We start from the raw sequence: 17396 nt of genomic DNA, 5'->3' as shown, positions 1-17396 counted from the left end.
TACAAGTTAATCAGAGATACAGTGCTCATAGTTATAGGTCTTCTTCCACCATGTAAATTAACATCAATGAGGATTAAAATGCAAAAATTAAAGAGAAGTAGTTAAAAAAAATCTACAAATCAAGATCTTGAACTAAATGTGTCATTTCCTCTTTTTCCCTAGCTCTCCAATGATTCTTCCAAGTAATGTAGATCTACTCTTATGCATGTAGATACTTGTTAAATCTTCAAATGAGTCTTTCTTCTTCAGAACTGTTGACCTCTGAATATGAGAAAATATCCCTGAAAAGTGACATGAAAATGCATATAAGTAATCAATTTCCAAACAGCAAAGAGCAGCTGAATACTCAGTTTCTCACATCCATGTTTCCTCCATCATTTGCTGCTACTGGTCCCCATTTTATCAGGATTGCCCCCAGACCTCTTGTTTTGGCGATAGCCATATCCCTCCATTTGCAAGTTGCCTTTCAGTGACAAGTTACTTTGATCTTTCCCCCAAGCGTGAACCTTTTCCTTCAGTCTTCCTATAAAATTCTTCCACTTGTAATTAGCAGAGTCAAAGCACTTGAGTCTGCTCACAGTCTTACTGACTCACCAGCTTGTCATCAACCTCCTTGCACAGTGGATGAGATCTCTAACAGAATCATAGAATCATCAAGGTTGGAAAAGACCTCTAAGAACATCGAGTCCAACTATCAACTCAACACCACCATGCCCACTACACCATGTCCCTAAGCGCCTCATCTACACGTCTTTTAAATACTTCCAGGGATGGTGACTCAACCACTTCCTGTTCCAAGGCCTGACCACTCTTTCAGTAAAGAAATTTTTCTAATGTCCAATCTAAACCTCCCTTGGCGCAACTTGAGGCCATTTCCTCTCGTCCTATCGCTTGTTACTTGGGAGAAGAGACCAACACCCACCTCGCTACAACCTCCTTCCAGGTAGTTGTAGAGCTCAATAAGGTCTCCCCTCAGCCTCCTCTTCTCCAGTTTCCTCAGCCACTCCTCATAGGACTTGTTCTCCAGACCCTTCACCAGCTTTGTTGCCCTTCTCTGGACACGCTCCAGCACCTCAATGTCCTTCTTGTAGTGAGGGGCCCAAAACTGAACACAGGATTCGAGGTGCGGCCTCACCAGTGCCGAGTACAGGGGCACGATCACCTCCCTACTCCTGCTGGCCACACTATTTCTGATACAGGCCAGGATGCCGTTGGCCTTCTTGGCCACCTGGCCACACTGCCAACTCATGTTCAGCCGGCTGTCAACCAGCACCCCTGGGTCCTTCTCTGACAGGCAGCTTTCCAACCACTCTTCCCCAAGCCTGTAGTGTTGCATGTTACTCATGTAACATGCATGTTACTCATGTACATGGATGTTATGTCACACTGTTTAGTAGCACATTTGTTATTTCCTTGAGGAACTATGGGGCATTTTCTTTGCAATGATCTCCAAAAGCCAGCAGATTGGCTTTATTTCTTTTAGACCCATTTGTCTTCTGAAAAAGTAACTGGTTAACACATTATCTGTTTATTTACCAGACCTCAAAAGCATAATACAGCAGCCTTTGCCCCACTACCCTCCCTGGCACCCTGCAGCCCAGCAGAGTTGGGACAGCAGGTTGTGCCTGTCCCGGGCAGTTGGGCCAGGTGCAAGGGCTGATCTGAGCCCAGTTACCTGCACCTGTGAGGGAGGTGGGCACAGCTGTGGCCACTCTGAGTGACGAGGTAGCAGGGGACTGCTGGGTGAGGAGAAAAGAGACAGAAAAGAGGTAGAAAAGGTTTTGTGTTTGTAGTCTTCAAATGTTTACACTGGGGATGTGCTATGTGGCTTCTTGAGGAGGGTCTTCTTGGACAGCTGCTCTTCAGGAAGATCTGCTGTGAGTACAGAAGCTATGTTTTCCTTGTGGTTCTTAAGTTGTATTTTGGCTCGCTGTGAGTTGCTGCAACTATAATGTATCTAACTCCAGTATGGTAAGATATTGAAAATGTTTTTATGAAACCTGCTTTTTCATAGTGTTTGTCTTTTGTTAGGGGAAAGGGATGAGTTACTAAAGATACCTTGGCCAGGTAACTGTAAAGGACTCAGTTGTCTTATTTTAAAGCTGACTAACACTTCTCTGCAGGATAACTAGGGAAGTTGTAATGCTGCTGCTGGATGTTAGCTGGATGGAGGCAGTTTGTCAGATAACTTATATACAGCTGTTCTGATTTTGTTGTGTTTTTCATGGATTGTGTAGAGTTTGAAGAGTATCTTCAGACCTGTTAGTAACTACAATTAGGAACCTGGCAGGATGGGATTGGTTCAGAAAACAGTGTTTGAACCTGTAAGTCTGGTCCTGGGCTGCTTCTACCACTGTCTTGGTGTACACTCAGACTTGTTTCCCAGGAGGGCAAAGTATGGGGAACTGTGGAAGTGCTTCTTAGGTGTGACAGAGTAGTTCTGCTCAGTACTAGTGAGAAGCTTTACCAAGGACTTCATTAGGTTTTTTGCCTTGGAGGATTTTTCTGTTTTTTCTTAGAAAAGCTCAATTCCTGATACTCAATTTTCACAACGACCTCATGGGATTTATCCTTTAGTTCTGAAATCTGACACTAGCATAATAACATCAGCATTTCAGTGCCTAGTTCAGAACTCTGTCTTGCTTTTCCAATTCATTATGTTTAACGAACTACAGTGAATGCAGCTTACAGATTGCTCCTGATCTATGATCCTGTTTGCAATTTTAAAAAAACTGAAAATGTGAATATTTAAGAGGAATAAGATTAAAAACTTCAGTATGGAGCAATAAAGATGTTATCAACCATTGCAAAAGTAACAGTATAAAGCGAAAAATCTTGCTTCATTTTTTGACTTCTAAAACAAGCCTACTGAAAGCTGTTCATACCCGCCCATGTAGATGTGGAGTAAAGTACACAAGGTCATTCAAATGAGTTAGTGCTGTTCTTTGGGCTAAGAAAACAGGCTTGTACATCTCTTTACACATACGAAGTGGTAATTCTATTCCTCATCATTTGCTAGAATGAGATTTCTATTAACAATTTCTATTAACAATTGATTTCTGCTTTCACTGATGAAACAAGGCAGTAGGGTCAAGGGTTACAAAGATTAAAACAGCTGGCTTTGTTAAGAAACTGTGAGACTTGGATGAGAGGTTAGATACCTCCTGCAAAAAATAAAATTTAGGCTGTCACTGCTATAAGCTGCCTGCTACTGACCGATGTTAATCAATTGTATAAAGAAACCAGATTAACTGATTACAATTCACAAAAAAAAGAGGTAAAAGAATAGAGAAGGGGAGGAATCCTTGTTTGTCTTAAAGTGTGAATACTTAGTAGTGTCTTAAAATCTCTCTGTATAGGAGTAAACAAATGTCAGTATTAATCACAAAACCTATAATTTGATTCTTCAAAATACATCAGACTGTTACTCTTAATCTTGATTGGAACAAAAGTTCTTTGTGTAGGAAAATCACAGTGTGATATGGATATGAAAAGCCAGATGTAAACAAAAGGCTAAGGGGGAATTTAGACAGTGATATTCAAAGCTGCAATCCTGAAAACAAAAATTCACCTGGTGCTTAGCCTGATGGGCATCTCAGTTTTTTATAGTACTACTGCCTCATGTGTCTAAAGCTGCATTCCGTTTGCACCCAAAACCGTATCAGTCTGGTCAGGACTGAGCAACTTGTTGCCTTTGTGATGTCTAAGGCCACTTGGGAACCAGAAAGGTGTTCTGTGCTGCCTGCCATCAGCATATCTCAACACAGCAAAGATCTCAGAGCTATGTGATAGCTCAGATTCTTTGCAGAGCAGGATAGAATCCACTCCTTGCTTTGAAAATGCTTTTCAAAGTGGTTGTTTGGCTCAGAGTTTAGAAACTGGCCCTGCGTATGTGAGGAGTTCTTCAGTCTGAAGGGATTGGTTCAAACACAACTCCTATCTCCTAGCTTAGTGGCTAGGATACTTTCTGTAGGTCATGGGGGTGAGGACCTCTTGATCCTTCCTATCTCAAATCCTATCTTTCAATACACAAAACACTTTAAGGTTTGTGGGCAAGAGCTGGACTGTCCAGTGATATAGTGTCCCTGGGGTGGAAGAATCCTGAGTTCAAATCCCTTTTTTAGAGATACTCTAATGGGTAACTGCCCAGGGACGTTCTTCATTATTCCATGGACTTTCCCCCCAAACATCTTAATAACTAAGATGCTGATCTAGGAAGTCTAAGGGTCTGAATCCATTCAAGTGGAAAGGCAGTTCTGCCTTCTCCCTGTGGGCCCTATGCGCTACACTGTTGTTGATGGCAGCAGCACTTCTACCCCTCCATCAAATTATAGCACCTGCCCCTGTCTGAAAGTGGACATTCTCAAGGGAAGGATGCATCTGTTGGTAGCAGGATCAGAACTGAAGGCTTGGAAGGGACTGAGATTTAGGAAAAGCTACGCTGTATATTCCTGCTGGGAATGAGGAGGTTAAGTGACATGCTACCTTTTGCAGATCCTGCTGTGAGGTGCCAGCTCTCACCTTGGCACATATGGAGACACTTACTTTAAGCCTGGGGATTCTGCTCTGGGGCTGGGAACTTGGAGATTAGGAATTGCAGCACTTAGGGTCACAGGTAGTGTTCTGCCTCCTGAAGCTGTAGCTGTGTCTGAAAGCCTGCACGCATCTGAGTCCTAGGTCTGTTTCCATTGTATGTTGGCAAAGTTACCAGTATGGAAATAGGAAATATCTAGCGGTTGACTACTAGATGGCAGATAAACATATCCTTACTATTCTGCTGAAAGACTGCTGCTTTCCCCCAGCAGCACCAGTGCGACCCACTCCCAGGGTGACGCATCTCTCGGAATGAAGAATTCAGAATTAGCCTGTCCATGGCACAATAGTGGTAAAAATGCTGGTGTAGAAGAATATCTTTGTATGTTCAGTTGCTGAGCTGCCTTCTTTGTTTTAATCCTCCTATGTTTCATTTTCTGCTGCCCTCCTCCCCCACCAAACTGAAACATAAAATGCTGTCATTAGAGTTCAGGTTATTTGGAGGTCAAATTTTTACTGAGATCACTTTGAACATAAACATAGCTCTGTACTGGATTGGAGGGAGTCAGGGTGGTTGTGCAGCACTGTCCTCTGTTTCTGTACTATTACCACATAACACAATAAGCCTGTTATCTCTTTTCTTTCCTACTAGACTCTAGTTATTGCCCATGAGACATGTATTAAAGGAGTAGTAACCTTGTTTTCTCCCTGTGAACTGAGAACGTAGAGAAGTAATCTTCTGTTCAGCTTCTGCTAGCTGCCTTCTCCCTAGGCCATGGGTTCTGGAGAGCACACAGTCCACATAGATATCCCAGAAGAGCTGAGCCAGGTCCCAGAACAGAGCCCCGTGTTTCAAGTTCTCTGATGATTTCAGGAAGATCATGAAGTCCCAAAAGCCACTGACAGAGTCAGAAATGCGAGGCTTTCTCATCTCCAGTAAGACAGCTGAGGAGGATTCCCAACACTGGGGGTCTGCTCGCCCAAGAGCTAGTGGATCAATTTGGCTATGGCAGAGGAAAGGTGTCACGCAGAATGCTCCCATGATTAGCAGAGAGCAGGTGAGTCTCATGTTGCAGTGGATTCTTCCTCTGCTCCCAAGGTCCATTGTGTCACTGAAATGTAACAAAACCAAAAAAAGCTGAAAAACTTCTGACTCTTAGATGCAGGAACAAAACCCTGGTACTTACATGATAGAGAAGGCACTTCAGATGTTGATAATTGTTTCTTTGCTCTTTAAAAACCTGTGCTTTTTTTGCATGTATGAATATAAATACTAGTGGAGTTGCATTACTCTGCGCAACAGAAGCGTGTGTTAAAATTTATTAATCGTCCTCAAATCCGTATGATGAACTCTTTTATCTGGAGCTTCTTCATATTGAAAGTGTTTGGCCTTTCTTGATTTTCTTGATTCTTTCTAGATCCTTAACCTTTTTCAGTAAAAATCCATTCCTTTTTACAGAAAATTTAAGCCTTTAGGCAGTCTTGCTTTCCTCAAAATTTTATGAGCCCTTTAAAACAGTCTGCAGACTCGCAGGGATCTACAGACAGGTGGAAAACTCCTTGTTGAAAGTGTGTTCTAATGAATTAATAGTAGGTTGCAAAATCATCCATTGAACAGGGGTGTTTTACCTGCTAAAATGCAGAACAGTTCTGAAAAGAGGGTATAGCAAAGCCACAGCGTAGCAGCTGTATTGTACAGCATGTATACATGCATATAGAATCATAGAATAGTTTGGGTTGGAAGGGACCTTTAAAGGTCTGCAATGAGCAGAGACGTCTTCAACCAGATCAGGTTGCTCAGAGCCCCGACCAACCTGACCTTGAATGTTTCCAGGGTTGGGGCATCTACCACCTCTCTGGGCAACCTGTTCCAGTGTTTCACCACCCTCATGTTGAAGAATTTCTTCCTTATATCTAGTCTGAATCTACCCTCTCTTAGTTTAAAACCATTCCCTCTTGTCCTGTCGCAACAGGCCCTGCTAAAAAGCCTGTCTCCATCTTTCTTATAAGCCCCCTTTAAGTACTGATAGGCTGCAATAAGGTCTCCCCAACACCTTCTCTTCTCCAGACTTAATAACCCCAACTCAGCCTTTTGTCATAGGAGAGGTGTTCATCCCTCTGATCATTTTTGTGGCCCTCCTCTGGACCTGCTCCAACAGGTCCATGTCTTTCCTGTACTGAGATATATATGTATAAAAGTACAGACGCTTATTGCAGATCACTGTAACACTTGTCTATTACATTAAAATTGTAAAACTTAGAAAGTAGCAGCTATAGTGAGAGAAATCCTGAGACCTTTTGGGGACAGAAAGACCCAGCTCTGTTTATCAGATTTCATTTCTAGTACATGCTTCTATTGTGCATTTTCTAACATGTTTCTAGTATTACATTTCTGATACACATTTCTAATGCGTAACAGGTTTGGGGGTTGTTTTTAGTGTAGTTCATGGCATATGGAGAACCTCCCATTTGTGGAAATTGGCAACATCCGAGATCAGCTTTTAGGACAAACAATTCTGTTTAATGTGTGTGCTGATCTGTGGAGTATTCATGCTTTTATGTTTTCAGTTTGGTTGTTGGAGGGTGTTGCGGGAGGAGAAGCTACCTCTCTTAATGAGCTTAAGTTAATAATCAACTGGCTTTTTGCGTAGAAAGCCTGTTCCAAGAGTGATCATCAAGAGCACAAGCAATGTTTCTCTGCTATGTGAAGAAAAATGTCAAAGGCAGGATAAGTGTGTTCAGACGGATTGTGTGTGAAAGGTAGCCCAGCCACAGCCAGTGTGCAAGACCAGGGAAGGGTAGGCTGCTTTGTAGAGCTAAAGGACTCTTCAGAGATTTGAGTCCTGGCAGTGATGTTCTTACCTAGCCCCATATCTGGCTACCTGGTCAGGTTCTGGGAACGTTTTGGAGGTACGCAGACTTTACTCTCCAACTGCTTACAGTCACTTTTTAATCTGAGTTGGGATCCCACAAGGAGAATTGGCTTGACAGCCTTGGATCTGAACCTTGCATTTAATGAATAGAAGAGGGACAGCACACTCCTCCCACACTGCTCTGCCTAGTGGGATGTCACTTAGGACAGTGGTGGTAGTAATGGGGTTGTCCTCATGCTGCTCCCAAGATCTCCAGAAGCATCATTCTTCTGTACCCTATTGCATAAGGCAAGTTTTGATTGCTTTCTTGGAAGCAAAACTGAAGACGTCCTGTGAGTCACTACTCCGTTCTTACTTGTTTGTGCATCAGAGCCTCTCCACGGGGCAGCAGACATCTGTGCTTATATGCACATATCTATCTGTTTACCGAGACTTTTTCAAGGGACATAATTAACTTTGTTTATCAGGCTTCTAATTTTCAAAACAACTTAGCAATCTCAGGTATTAGCATGGGGAGGAAAAAAAAAAACCCCTACCAACAACAGATAGTTCAAACAAAGGAGTAATACTAAAATTGGCTTTTAAGGATGGTTCTGTCATTTGGACAGGGGGCATCTGGTTTGCACTGGTTAACAACTGAACTGGTTGCTTTGCTTTCTCTGCCCCTCCAGCCCCTTTGGAAACTTTCTAAGTTACAAAGCTAGGCAAGACAAGGACAAGTGTTCTGGATTTGTCAGAGGTGTGAGTGAAGGGACTGCCCTGGGCAGGGAGCTGGCAGGGCATTAATAGGAGGGTGGGTGCCATTTCAGGTGTGGTGTGAAAGACATTGGTCAGGGCCAGAATCCAAGACTACTAGTCCTTATGGCCTCGTCAAACTCAGGCAGCACTTTGCTGTTAGTCTTCTACAAGGTTCAGGATTTTCTTTAGATTGCTGAGAGCTGAGGGGATGCTCAGGAAATGTCAGATTTCATTAATGTCTTACCCGTGCTCGTGGTGAATGCTTCCATGTAATTCCCCCCTCGCCCTCCAATCTTCAGGTCTTTCTGTCCATAAGTTGAAGTTCGTGTGTGTGTACTATTTACACCTTCTGGCTCTGACTTTTTTTTTTTCTTCCTGGCCCCCCCCCCCCCCCCCCCCCGCAGTTTAACCCCCCATTCCGCTCCCCGTCATGAATAGTGCCTTACAATAACAACAATAAAAAAGTTAATTGGCTCACTCGTTATCGCCATCTTATTTGGTTGGAGCTATCAGTTGTGCCTGGGCACTCGATCCCAGACCTTGCAGATGCCGAAGCCGGTCCCACGGCGCAGGGGCGGGTGCCCGCCTCGGCGGCGAGCGGCATTTGCGGAGCGCCTGCCGAGAGGAGCGTCCGCGGGGAGCTCCGCCAGTCCCGCGCGGCGTCACCCCGAGGCGCCGAGCAGCGCTGCGCTCCGCCGCGGGCTCCGCGCCCTCCCGGCCCCGCTCCCGTCCCGTCCGCTCCGCCCCGCCGCCGCCCGCAGCCCTTACCTCGGCGCTCCGGCGTGCAGGGCGGGCCGGGCAGCGCAGGGCTCTCCGCGCCCGCCGCCGCCGCGCTCCTTAAGAAGCCGGAGCGGGCAGCCCCGCTTAGTTTTTACGTCAGGGCTCGGGGAGAAGCTCCCACCCCCGGGGCCCCGGCCGCTGCTCCCGGGCACCTGGCGTTGCCTCTTTCCCTTTGCGGAGCTGCCCCTGCTGCAAGGTGTGCTCCGCTCCTCTGTCCTCCTCTCCCGACGGACCCCGGCCCTCCTGGGGACCAGCCTGGCAGCGGTGTTGCCTCTGGCCGAGGGGAAGCTGTGCGCAGGGGCGGTGGAAGAGTAACAGCCCCGGGCACTTGGCAAAGCTGCAGCCCTCTCCTAGCAGTGCTGCAGCGGGAGGGCCGAGAATAAAAAGCAAGTTCCCACCTTGGAGCTCAAGTTGTCCGGACCTGGCTCAGCCTCCAGGCATCTTGCTTGCTGCGCTTGGCTGCTGGAGGTCCCTCCACCCCAGAGCAGGAGTCTGTGTGGCACAACTAGAGCTATTTGCTGGCTAGAGCTCAGCCCAGACAGCAGCAGGTCCAACTCTCCTGGGAATTGAAGCAGAAACCCAGAAAAGAGCAGAGTCCCAGAAGAAAGCCAGTAAAGGCATTAACTGCAGCAATGGGGCTGAACTACTTGTTGCAGCTCAATTCACACAACTTTAGATAAAGGAGAGCTGTCTTGGAGGGCTGTGCACCCTCTAAAAGGAGAGGGCCCTGGCTACATTTTTCCTCAGGAAAAAAAAAAAATGTGGTCTATTATTGTTTTATTTCCTCTCTGTGAAGTTCTCAGATGCAACCTCTCTCCATTGCACCCCCTTGGAACAGCTGCAAAACTTCTGTACACATTAGGGAAATAGTCCAAGCTAGTAGGGCCACTGGTGAAAGGGCCATCTCCGGGTACATGCAGTGTGGAGAGAGCTCAGCTCTGCAAGTGACAGCTCTGCCCGTGTTCACTATGCCTGCTGTAGCCACCCCCTTGCGTACATAAAACATCCAACCCAAAGAGCTGGGGCTCCAGGCACAGGCTACTAACCAGCGTCGGGCATAACTTTTAACACTAGCTGTTTGAAACAATAGGGAGGGTGAGACCATTCTTTTTTTCATAACTCTGAGTAGTCTATAAGCCAAATCATGTTGCACTCTGCTGACTGTCTGAAGTCAGTGCAGCTGCACCAGTCCATACCAACTGGGCAGTAACCCATTTTTTTCAAGACTTTCACTGGCAGCTCCCTTCGGTCTTTGCACTTTGAACCATAATCCTTTCTCCATGAAGCAGCTGTGCTTCAGTAGCACCAGCCTTATTTTTATTGAAGTCAGTGGGGCCACACTGGTTTATACCAGCTGGGAAGTTGGCTTGAAACACAGATTTTTCTGTAAGTCATCTATATCCTTATAATTTACATCTTTCTGTGCATCCAATCCATGTAAATGGAGAAGCATGTTCCTTTCCTAACCTGTGATCTTACAATGTGTCTATGACAATAAACACTTGTTTTTTTTCTCCTGAGGCTTTATTTCCTCTTCTCAATGAGCAATCCATGTGAAAGTGTATTTTGTGTAAGTAACGTTTCTTTTTAACAAAGGTGAAAGGAACTTTTTAGGGGTGAGAGAACATCTGGCTAAAACCAGTGTAGATAACTATATTGTAGGACTTCGGCAAATTTGCAGGTATTCCAATTTATTTCTCAAGAGGTGTGGTGTTGGGAAATAGTGAGCACCAACCGCTGAAACAGACTTCAGGAGGAACTGAAGAGTGCAATACCTTGCAGGGGTCCCTTGCAATATGGCAGGGGGAAGCCTCTCGTTGCATGTAGGATCTCCAACGTTTCTTCTCTGTGCTATCAAATACAGGCTATTCCAGTAGACTTCTTTCTCCCTGCTTCTAGCACTAAAATGATCCTTAAGCTTTTTTTTTTTTTTTTAAAGTCTGCTCTGTGGGAGCTGGTTCGGGGCCCGTGTGCTATCTGGAGCCCCCTTGGCAAGTGAGTAACCAGTGTGCTTCTCCTAGCCTCTGTGTTTGGGGGTTGAACTGGGTGAGGGAGAGAAGGAAAGTGCGCCTGTAAGACATGGCGTTGTGATGTGACCTGAAGGCAGCTCCTGGGTAGAAAAGGCTCTGAGGCTACTTGTGTTTATGGTTGGCCTGTGTGCAGGAGGCCAGACCAGAGCAGGACTAAGATGCTGTAGGGGTGTTTTTTGCTGATGTTGCTGGGTCTGTGGTGCATTGCTCTAAGGATTGTGCCCCATGCTGTTAAGGATAGAGCAAAAGGCTGCAACTGGAAAGGAAAAGGCAAAATGTTTCTTGTGAGTTGATACATTTCTGCCAACCTGGAACCTTTCTGGATTAATTGTTAAGAAGTGAGTTTGTTTAATTGAGTCCCTTTCTGGGGAGCACTATATCTGGTTTTGGATCAAGAACGACATTGGTTTCATTCCACTCAGAATCCTTCTGGTAGACCCAAGGATGCTGAACCAGGGGTTCTCGGAGAAATGAGAGTTGCTGCTCAAGGGAAATACTGCTACAGATAAAATACTCGGTTCCACAAATACTTCCTGCGCCTACTACGCTCTGTTCCTTCTGAACCAGAGCACTCATATGCTATTTTTGGGAAAGAGGTTTTTGATAATTGGATTCATCACCTCAGTCTCCTAGTGGAGAAGAAACACAGAAGGATTGGCCATCTCACTCAGTTCCGTGTACTCTCCCTCAGTAAAGCTTTCTGTGCCTTTTTTAGGCTATCAATAATCTCTCTTTCATTGCACTGCATGTTGTATTCCCCTGACAGCCAATGTTCACATCTTCACTGGGTCTCCATATCTTCTGAATGAATTTAATTCAGATGGGCTGTAGGTCATATCCAGAGTAATTTGCAAAAGGATATTTTTATCAAGAAAAGTTGATTCTTCAACTCATAGATAAGAGAGAGATTTCAGATCATGTAACGCTACAGAAATGACGTCATTTCTACCAGAAAATGTCAAAATAAAATATAAGGAAATGATCAAGCTATAGGAGTAAGGGATGGGAAGAGAGAAAAGTAGGAGGCCATCTCATTGGTATTTGTATTTTGAATAAAGGCATAAACAACTATGTGCAGAGTTGCTTCCTTCCTGCATTTGCTCCCTGCAAACCCTCAGATGTGGTTTAACATTAGCAGTTAATAAGCAATGGCTTCAGGTTGCTTGAGCTAAGTAAGCATTTACAAATTAAAAAAAAAAAAATTAAATTCAGCACTGAGACTGAGACAGCAATGTGTGATGCCTGTTACTTCCATAAGCAGCCACACCTGGACCCAGTATTAAGCTTTGTAAAATGATCTGCATGAGAGAGACCTGTTTAAGCCTTAATCCAAAAAAATGCTTTAAAGACATATTCTTAGCTGAAAGTTTCTGTTTTGCTGAATTTGGATTCCAAATTATCCCAGCTTTATTTGAAACCTGGTGAAGTGACAGCAAAGGCAAAACTTGTGATTCTCAGAGGGGGGAAAACCCAAAGGTCTGTTAGTTTTTAAATTCATAGTACATGGCATAGACTTGATTTTTTTCTTCAAAATCCATGAAGGCAAAGTGGGGAATCTAACTCCCATTTATACCTTTTTCAAATTCTCTTTTAAGCAGGAGATTAAACTGTGCTTAAAATTGGCTCCCTGACAAATATACCTAAGAGCTTCTTGGAAATGAATACTTATGCTTGATCCAAAGTCTGTTTGTGGATATTTTTTATTAATTTTTAAAATGATATTTAGAGGGCTTAGAGTCAGAACTCTGAGTGGACTCAGAGTTACACTACTATCTAGTAAAGAACAATGAAAGCCTCTGAACGCAGAACTTGTTTGAAAAGCAGAATATCTGTTTCAGAAAAATTAATTTTAGCTAGGAAATCATATAGGATAGTGAGCAGTCTGTATCCTATTAGCAGGAGACTGATGTTTTGTAAGTGAAAAGGGGGGCAAATACTTCACCCATACCCCCATCCAGGATGGCTTGTGTAACTCTTGATAAGTAGTCTCTATCAAAACATGGTTTTTTACACTTTTGATGTCAAGTCTTCCAGTTTTTTTTTCTGGATTGAATCTGCAGTCACGAAGTGTTTGATGACCCCACACTGCTCAAAACAGTCCTCTGGATCTATTCTCTGTTGAAACGGCCAGCAGGAAAGTCAGTGGATGTGATGTGACACTTAACTAGTTCTAACTGGTGGAGAGATCTAGTTACTTAAACAGAAGTCTTCAGTGCTATACGCTATTGGTGATGACCTGAAACATCTCCTTGGAGCTAGCAGACATGATGTGGGACAGGCAGAAGACCAGTGTATTTCTGGGCCAGGAGCTGGAACCCTGTGGGACACCCTAGGATGCCTCTGGCCTGCGCCTGAGAAGTGGACTCAAGCCCCTGATGACTTACGCAAGCTTTGTGGTGCTCTGCTTCTGCAGTTTTCCTCCACCAGGACATGTTTCTGCACTCTGGATTTCATGTAGTTGGAGAAGGGTTGGTGAAAACAGTCCTCTGAAGGTCTGTAGTTCAAACTTCTGCTTGAAGCAACACTAGAGGAAGTCAGCTGTGGCTGGAAATTTTTTTCCTACTATTTAGCTTGAGTTTCCTAATTTGTGGCTATGGCTCCCTGTATGTCTCTACCAAGAAGAATTTGACTCTGTTATCTTTGCAATTACTTGAAGGGAAGTGTTAGATATTTTTTAGATCATCCCTTAGCTGCCTCTTTACCAGGCCCAACAAGTCAAGTTATCTCAACCTGTCTTCATGAGGTAGCAGGAGTCCGTCTTGGTTGCCGTCTGTTGTTTGGCCCTGTGAGAACTTATAACACCACCATTGTCAAAGGGTTTCAGTATCTCACCTAACAGAGCTTGTTAGTGCCTTTGACTTGTCACCGTCTTTGGCTAACCCTTAGCCAGTTATAAGTTGCAATATTATGGTATTTCTTTCCTGATGCATGCTGTATCTAGCTATTCTCCTTGCCTATAACTTTAAAAGGCAATGTTTTCATTGCTGTTAAGTCCTACCTTTAAACCTGCCTAGAATGTAAAGTCTAATTTCTTGATTAATTTCTAGATGATTTGCATGCATAGATTTTTGTGACACTTAAGTTTGTAACACAGCTTGAGTTAGGAGCAAGTGTTTGTGGTATTGGTCTGGAATACCATTGGGTTTTGCCAGTTGCTACTAACTGGTAATTGCTTGTGTACTCCGAGAAATGTGTGTACAGATCTTCACTGTGAACTGGTGCTGCAGTTAGTACTTCATATAAGAAAACCAGGCCAAAGCCCATCTAATTCTTTACAGGATTTCTAGTTCTTAATCTCTTCTTGATAACTGTGATGTTAGGCGATTATATGTGTGGCGTTCAAGCCATGCAGTGTGTGTTTTGTTTGTTTCCCCACTTGTCATCAAATGGGTCATATTCCTGTTCTGGTTTTCCTACTGTGTGGCAGATCTCTACATCTTAGCACTTAGTTTTAATTCTTACTGCTACATCTTCTCATCCTGTTCAGCAGCGTAGGGACCTTGTTTATTAAGGCCTTTTGAATCACTGGTATATTTTGGCCTTAGTGTAAATGGGTCAATCCACAGGTTTCTGCTTCCACTAGAAGGTGTGAGGAACTGCAGTTCTTTAATAAAGAAAGAAGTTTTCCTATCTCCCCTTGTCTACTAGCTGTCATATTCGAGCAATTCTGTCACCAGGGGCATATTTGGAGTATTTTCCCAAGAGTAAATTTAGGTGCCATTAGTCAGAAGTTTGAAGTGGTTTCATCATTGACATTGATTTAAATTAATTCATGAAAGAGGTAACACTTCTTGTGGCAAATGTATTTAACACAACCTTTGAAAAGACATTTGGAGTAGGTATTTTACAAATGCAAACTAAGCCATGTTGGTTAGAAAATTAATATATATTTTTGAAAATGTAATTTGCTGACATGTAACACTATAAATGCAAATTACCTCTGTAAAGATTATGAACCTCCCATATTTCTATCCAGACTGAAACATTCCAAGAAAATAATAAAAAAACCCAAACTGATTAATGTAGTATATTAAAAGTTAACTGTTTGTGTCCTGTGGGCAGGTTGTCTCACTTTTACCATTCAGTGCATTTTTTAGAGAGCTTTTGGTTAATTTTAATGGCGTCCGAGATATTTATATCCAGACAACTATTAGTTTTTGAATGAAGCGATTCATTGCCATTTGAGTGCTACACTGATATCTCCGTGCTCAAGAATAAAGTCATTGGTTCTTCCTGATTCCCCAAAACCCCCTTCTTCAAGTACTCCCAGGCAATAAAGAAGCCCTTCTCATCTTCAGGCACTCCAGGCAGAGGTGAGAGTCACCCTGGCTATGTCAGAGTTAAGAGAGCAGTTTGGTGAAACATGCTTTCCTAAAAGTGCCATTAACATCTAAGAAAGCAAGCCTATTATGGGATCAGTTTCTCCTAGTGTGTTACAGCCAAATCCTCTGGGGAAGAAAAACACTTTCACAGTGTGTTCTTTCTTGAAAGCGAGTAGGATTGTAATGTGGTCTCTCCTACCTTTTCTTGCTCTAAGGGTGTTTCTTTCCTGCAGCTCTTGGGAGAAAAGAGTGTTTGAGGTGCTTGCCTCAGGGAAGCTTCTGTGCCATGCCAGTGGGCCAGCGAGGGACGTGTGCCAGCCCTGCCACTGGCACACTCACCCCGCAGCACGGGCGCTCCCCTGGCAGGCAGGACCTGATGCCAGCAGCCTGCACGTTCAAATCTGAAGCTGTTTGGGGAAACTAGTCTGCAAGAAGAAATTGGAGAGGGGGCAGCAAATTATTTAGGGTCAAGAAATGGGTCACAGGAGGTTCTGGAGAGTAACGAGGATATTCTGTCTCTTGTGAAAGGGATGGACTTGTGGGATCTTCAGCTTTCGTTAGTTACCTGCTGATTCTCAGATAGTCCAGCAAACAATCTGCTTTATTACAAATTCTACTGGTAGTTCTGGCCTAGGGTTCCTTGGCACTCATAAAGTACTTCCGTCTCGCTAAACCAGAGATGTGATGCCTCATACATACACTAATGCCACTGCTGTTGTCAGAGGAAAATGGTTGTTTCCATGTAAAATCTGATTAGAAGTATTGATATGTTGTCACGCATAACTTATTGGCAAGGAAATTCACCTTGAATGATTTTTCCAAGTGAAGTAGTACAAGCTCTGTAATTTAGTATACTGAGACCAGACAAAACCCGTATGTTTTCAGTAAGGAACAGTGTGATAAAGGCAGATAGAGCATTGATTTTTTTTTTTTAAATTTATTTTATTTTTATTCTTTATTGTCTTAATAGCTCTGACCACTCAGAGTTTGAAACCCCCATTTTTATTTCACAAATGTACCTTTTGAAACCTATTCTCAAAGGAGATGCTACAAAGGTGATACTAGAGTAGGAATTCTATGTAGTAAGTTTATCTTTAAATCAGAGCTTCTGGAGAGAGTTTAACATGGTCCTTTCTCTCCTGTTCTGTTCTTAATTAGGCATGCCTAAAGAGCAGCATATTTCATGAAGAATTATGATTTTTTTGAATGCCTGTGCGCAGGGTTGTCGTAAATGTATCGGCCAGTCAGCTCTGCCTAGAATCACCCTGGGCTAGGTGCTAAAGGTCACCTTTAAGTAAGACAGTTCCTGACCCAGAGATCTTATGTTTGAAGTGAAAATCACCTAGGCAAATCAGAGGAAGGAAAACTGAAGCAAAATATAATGATTTTGGCTGGGATAAGATAATTTTCTTCACAGCAGCTAGTATGGGGCTATTTTTGGATTTGTGCTGGAAACAGTGTTGATAACAGAGGGATGTTTTCGTTCCTGCTGAGCAGTGCTGACACAGAGTCAAGGCCTTGTCTGCTCCTCACCCCACCCCACCAGCGAGCAGGCTGGGGGGGCACAAGAAGCTGGGAGGGGACACAGCCGGGACAGCTGACCCCAACTGGCCAAAGGGACATTCCATACCATATGACGTCATGCTCAGCATATAAAGCTGGGGGAAGAAGGAGGAAGGGGGGGACATCCGGAGTGATGGCGTTTGTCTTCCCAAGTAACCGTTACGCGTGATGGAGCCCTGCTGTCCTGGAGATGGCTGAACACCTGCCTGCCCGTGGGAAGGAGTGAATGAATTCCTTGGTTTGCTTTGCTTGCGCGCACAGCTTTTGCTTTACCTCTTAAACTGTCTTTACCTCAACCCACGGGTTTTCTCACTTTTACTCTTCTGATTCTCTCCCCATCCCACCGGGGGCGAGTGAGCGAGCGGCTGGGTGGGGCTTAGTTGCCTGCTGGGGCTAAACCACGACACTGCCTGTCCAGCCCTGTGATCCAACAGCGCGCAGACAGGATCCTGCTATGTAAGGAAATGGTTTCTTTCTTCCTGCGGATGAGGCAGTTTTGAGTCTTGAGTTCAGGGCCTCCTCATTAAACAAAGCAGAACTTGAAATCTTTAATTTCC

The 17396-nt window shown here is 44.0% G+C and overlaps 1 protein-coding gene across 1 annotated transcript; it reads right to left on the bottom strand.

Annotated features, from left to right (window-relative positions):
• On the bottom strand, positions 1-8798 carry FAM237A (family with sequence similarity 237 member A). Its single transcript, XM_075153969.1, has 3 exons — positions 8623-8798; positions 5230-5645; positions 1-281 (listed from the first exon to the last, which is right to left on the bottom strand). Exons 2-3 carry the CDS (start codon positions 5636-5638, stop codon positions 142-144), a joined length of 549 nt encoding a protein of 182 aa, XP_075010070.1. The 5' UTR covers positions 5639-5645; positions 8623-8798; the 3' UTR covers positions 1-141.
• Positions 8799-17396: the final 8598 nt, after the last annotated feature.

Source organism: Calonectris borealis, chromosome 6 (genome assembly GCF_964195595.1).
Source record: "Calonectris borealis chromosome 6, bCalBor7.hap1.2, whole genome shotgun sequence".
Classification (NCBI taxonomy): Eukaryota; Metazoa; Chordata; class Aves; order Procellariiformes; family Procellariidae; genus Calonectris; species Calonectris borealis.
The sequence above is the reverse complement of the archived record's forward strand: the minus strand, read 5'-3'. Positions and strand labels throughout refer to the sequence as shown.

What these genes read in the sequence shown, in the direction of transcription:
- FAM237A (XM_075153969.1), bottom strand. Translation starts at nt 5,638, where the DNA reads ATGGACCTTGGGAGCAGAGGAAGAATCCACTGCAACATGAGACTCACC. An exon ending in GTTCACAGGGAGAAAACAAG is followed by an intron (nt 282 to 5,229) that starts GTTACTACTCCT and finishes GTCACTTTTCAG; the next exon opens with GGATATTTTCTCATATTCAG.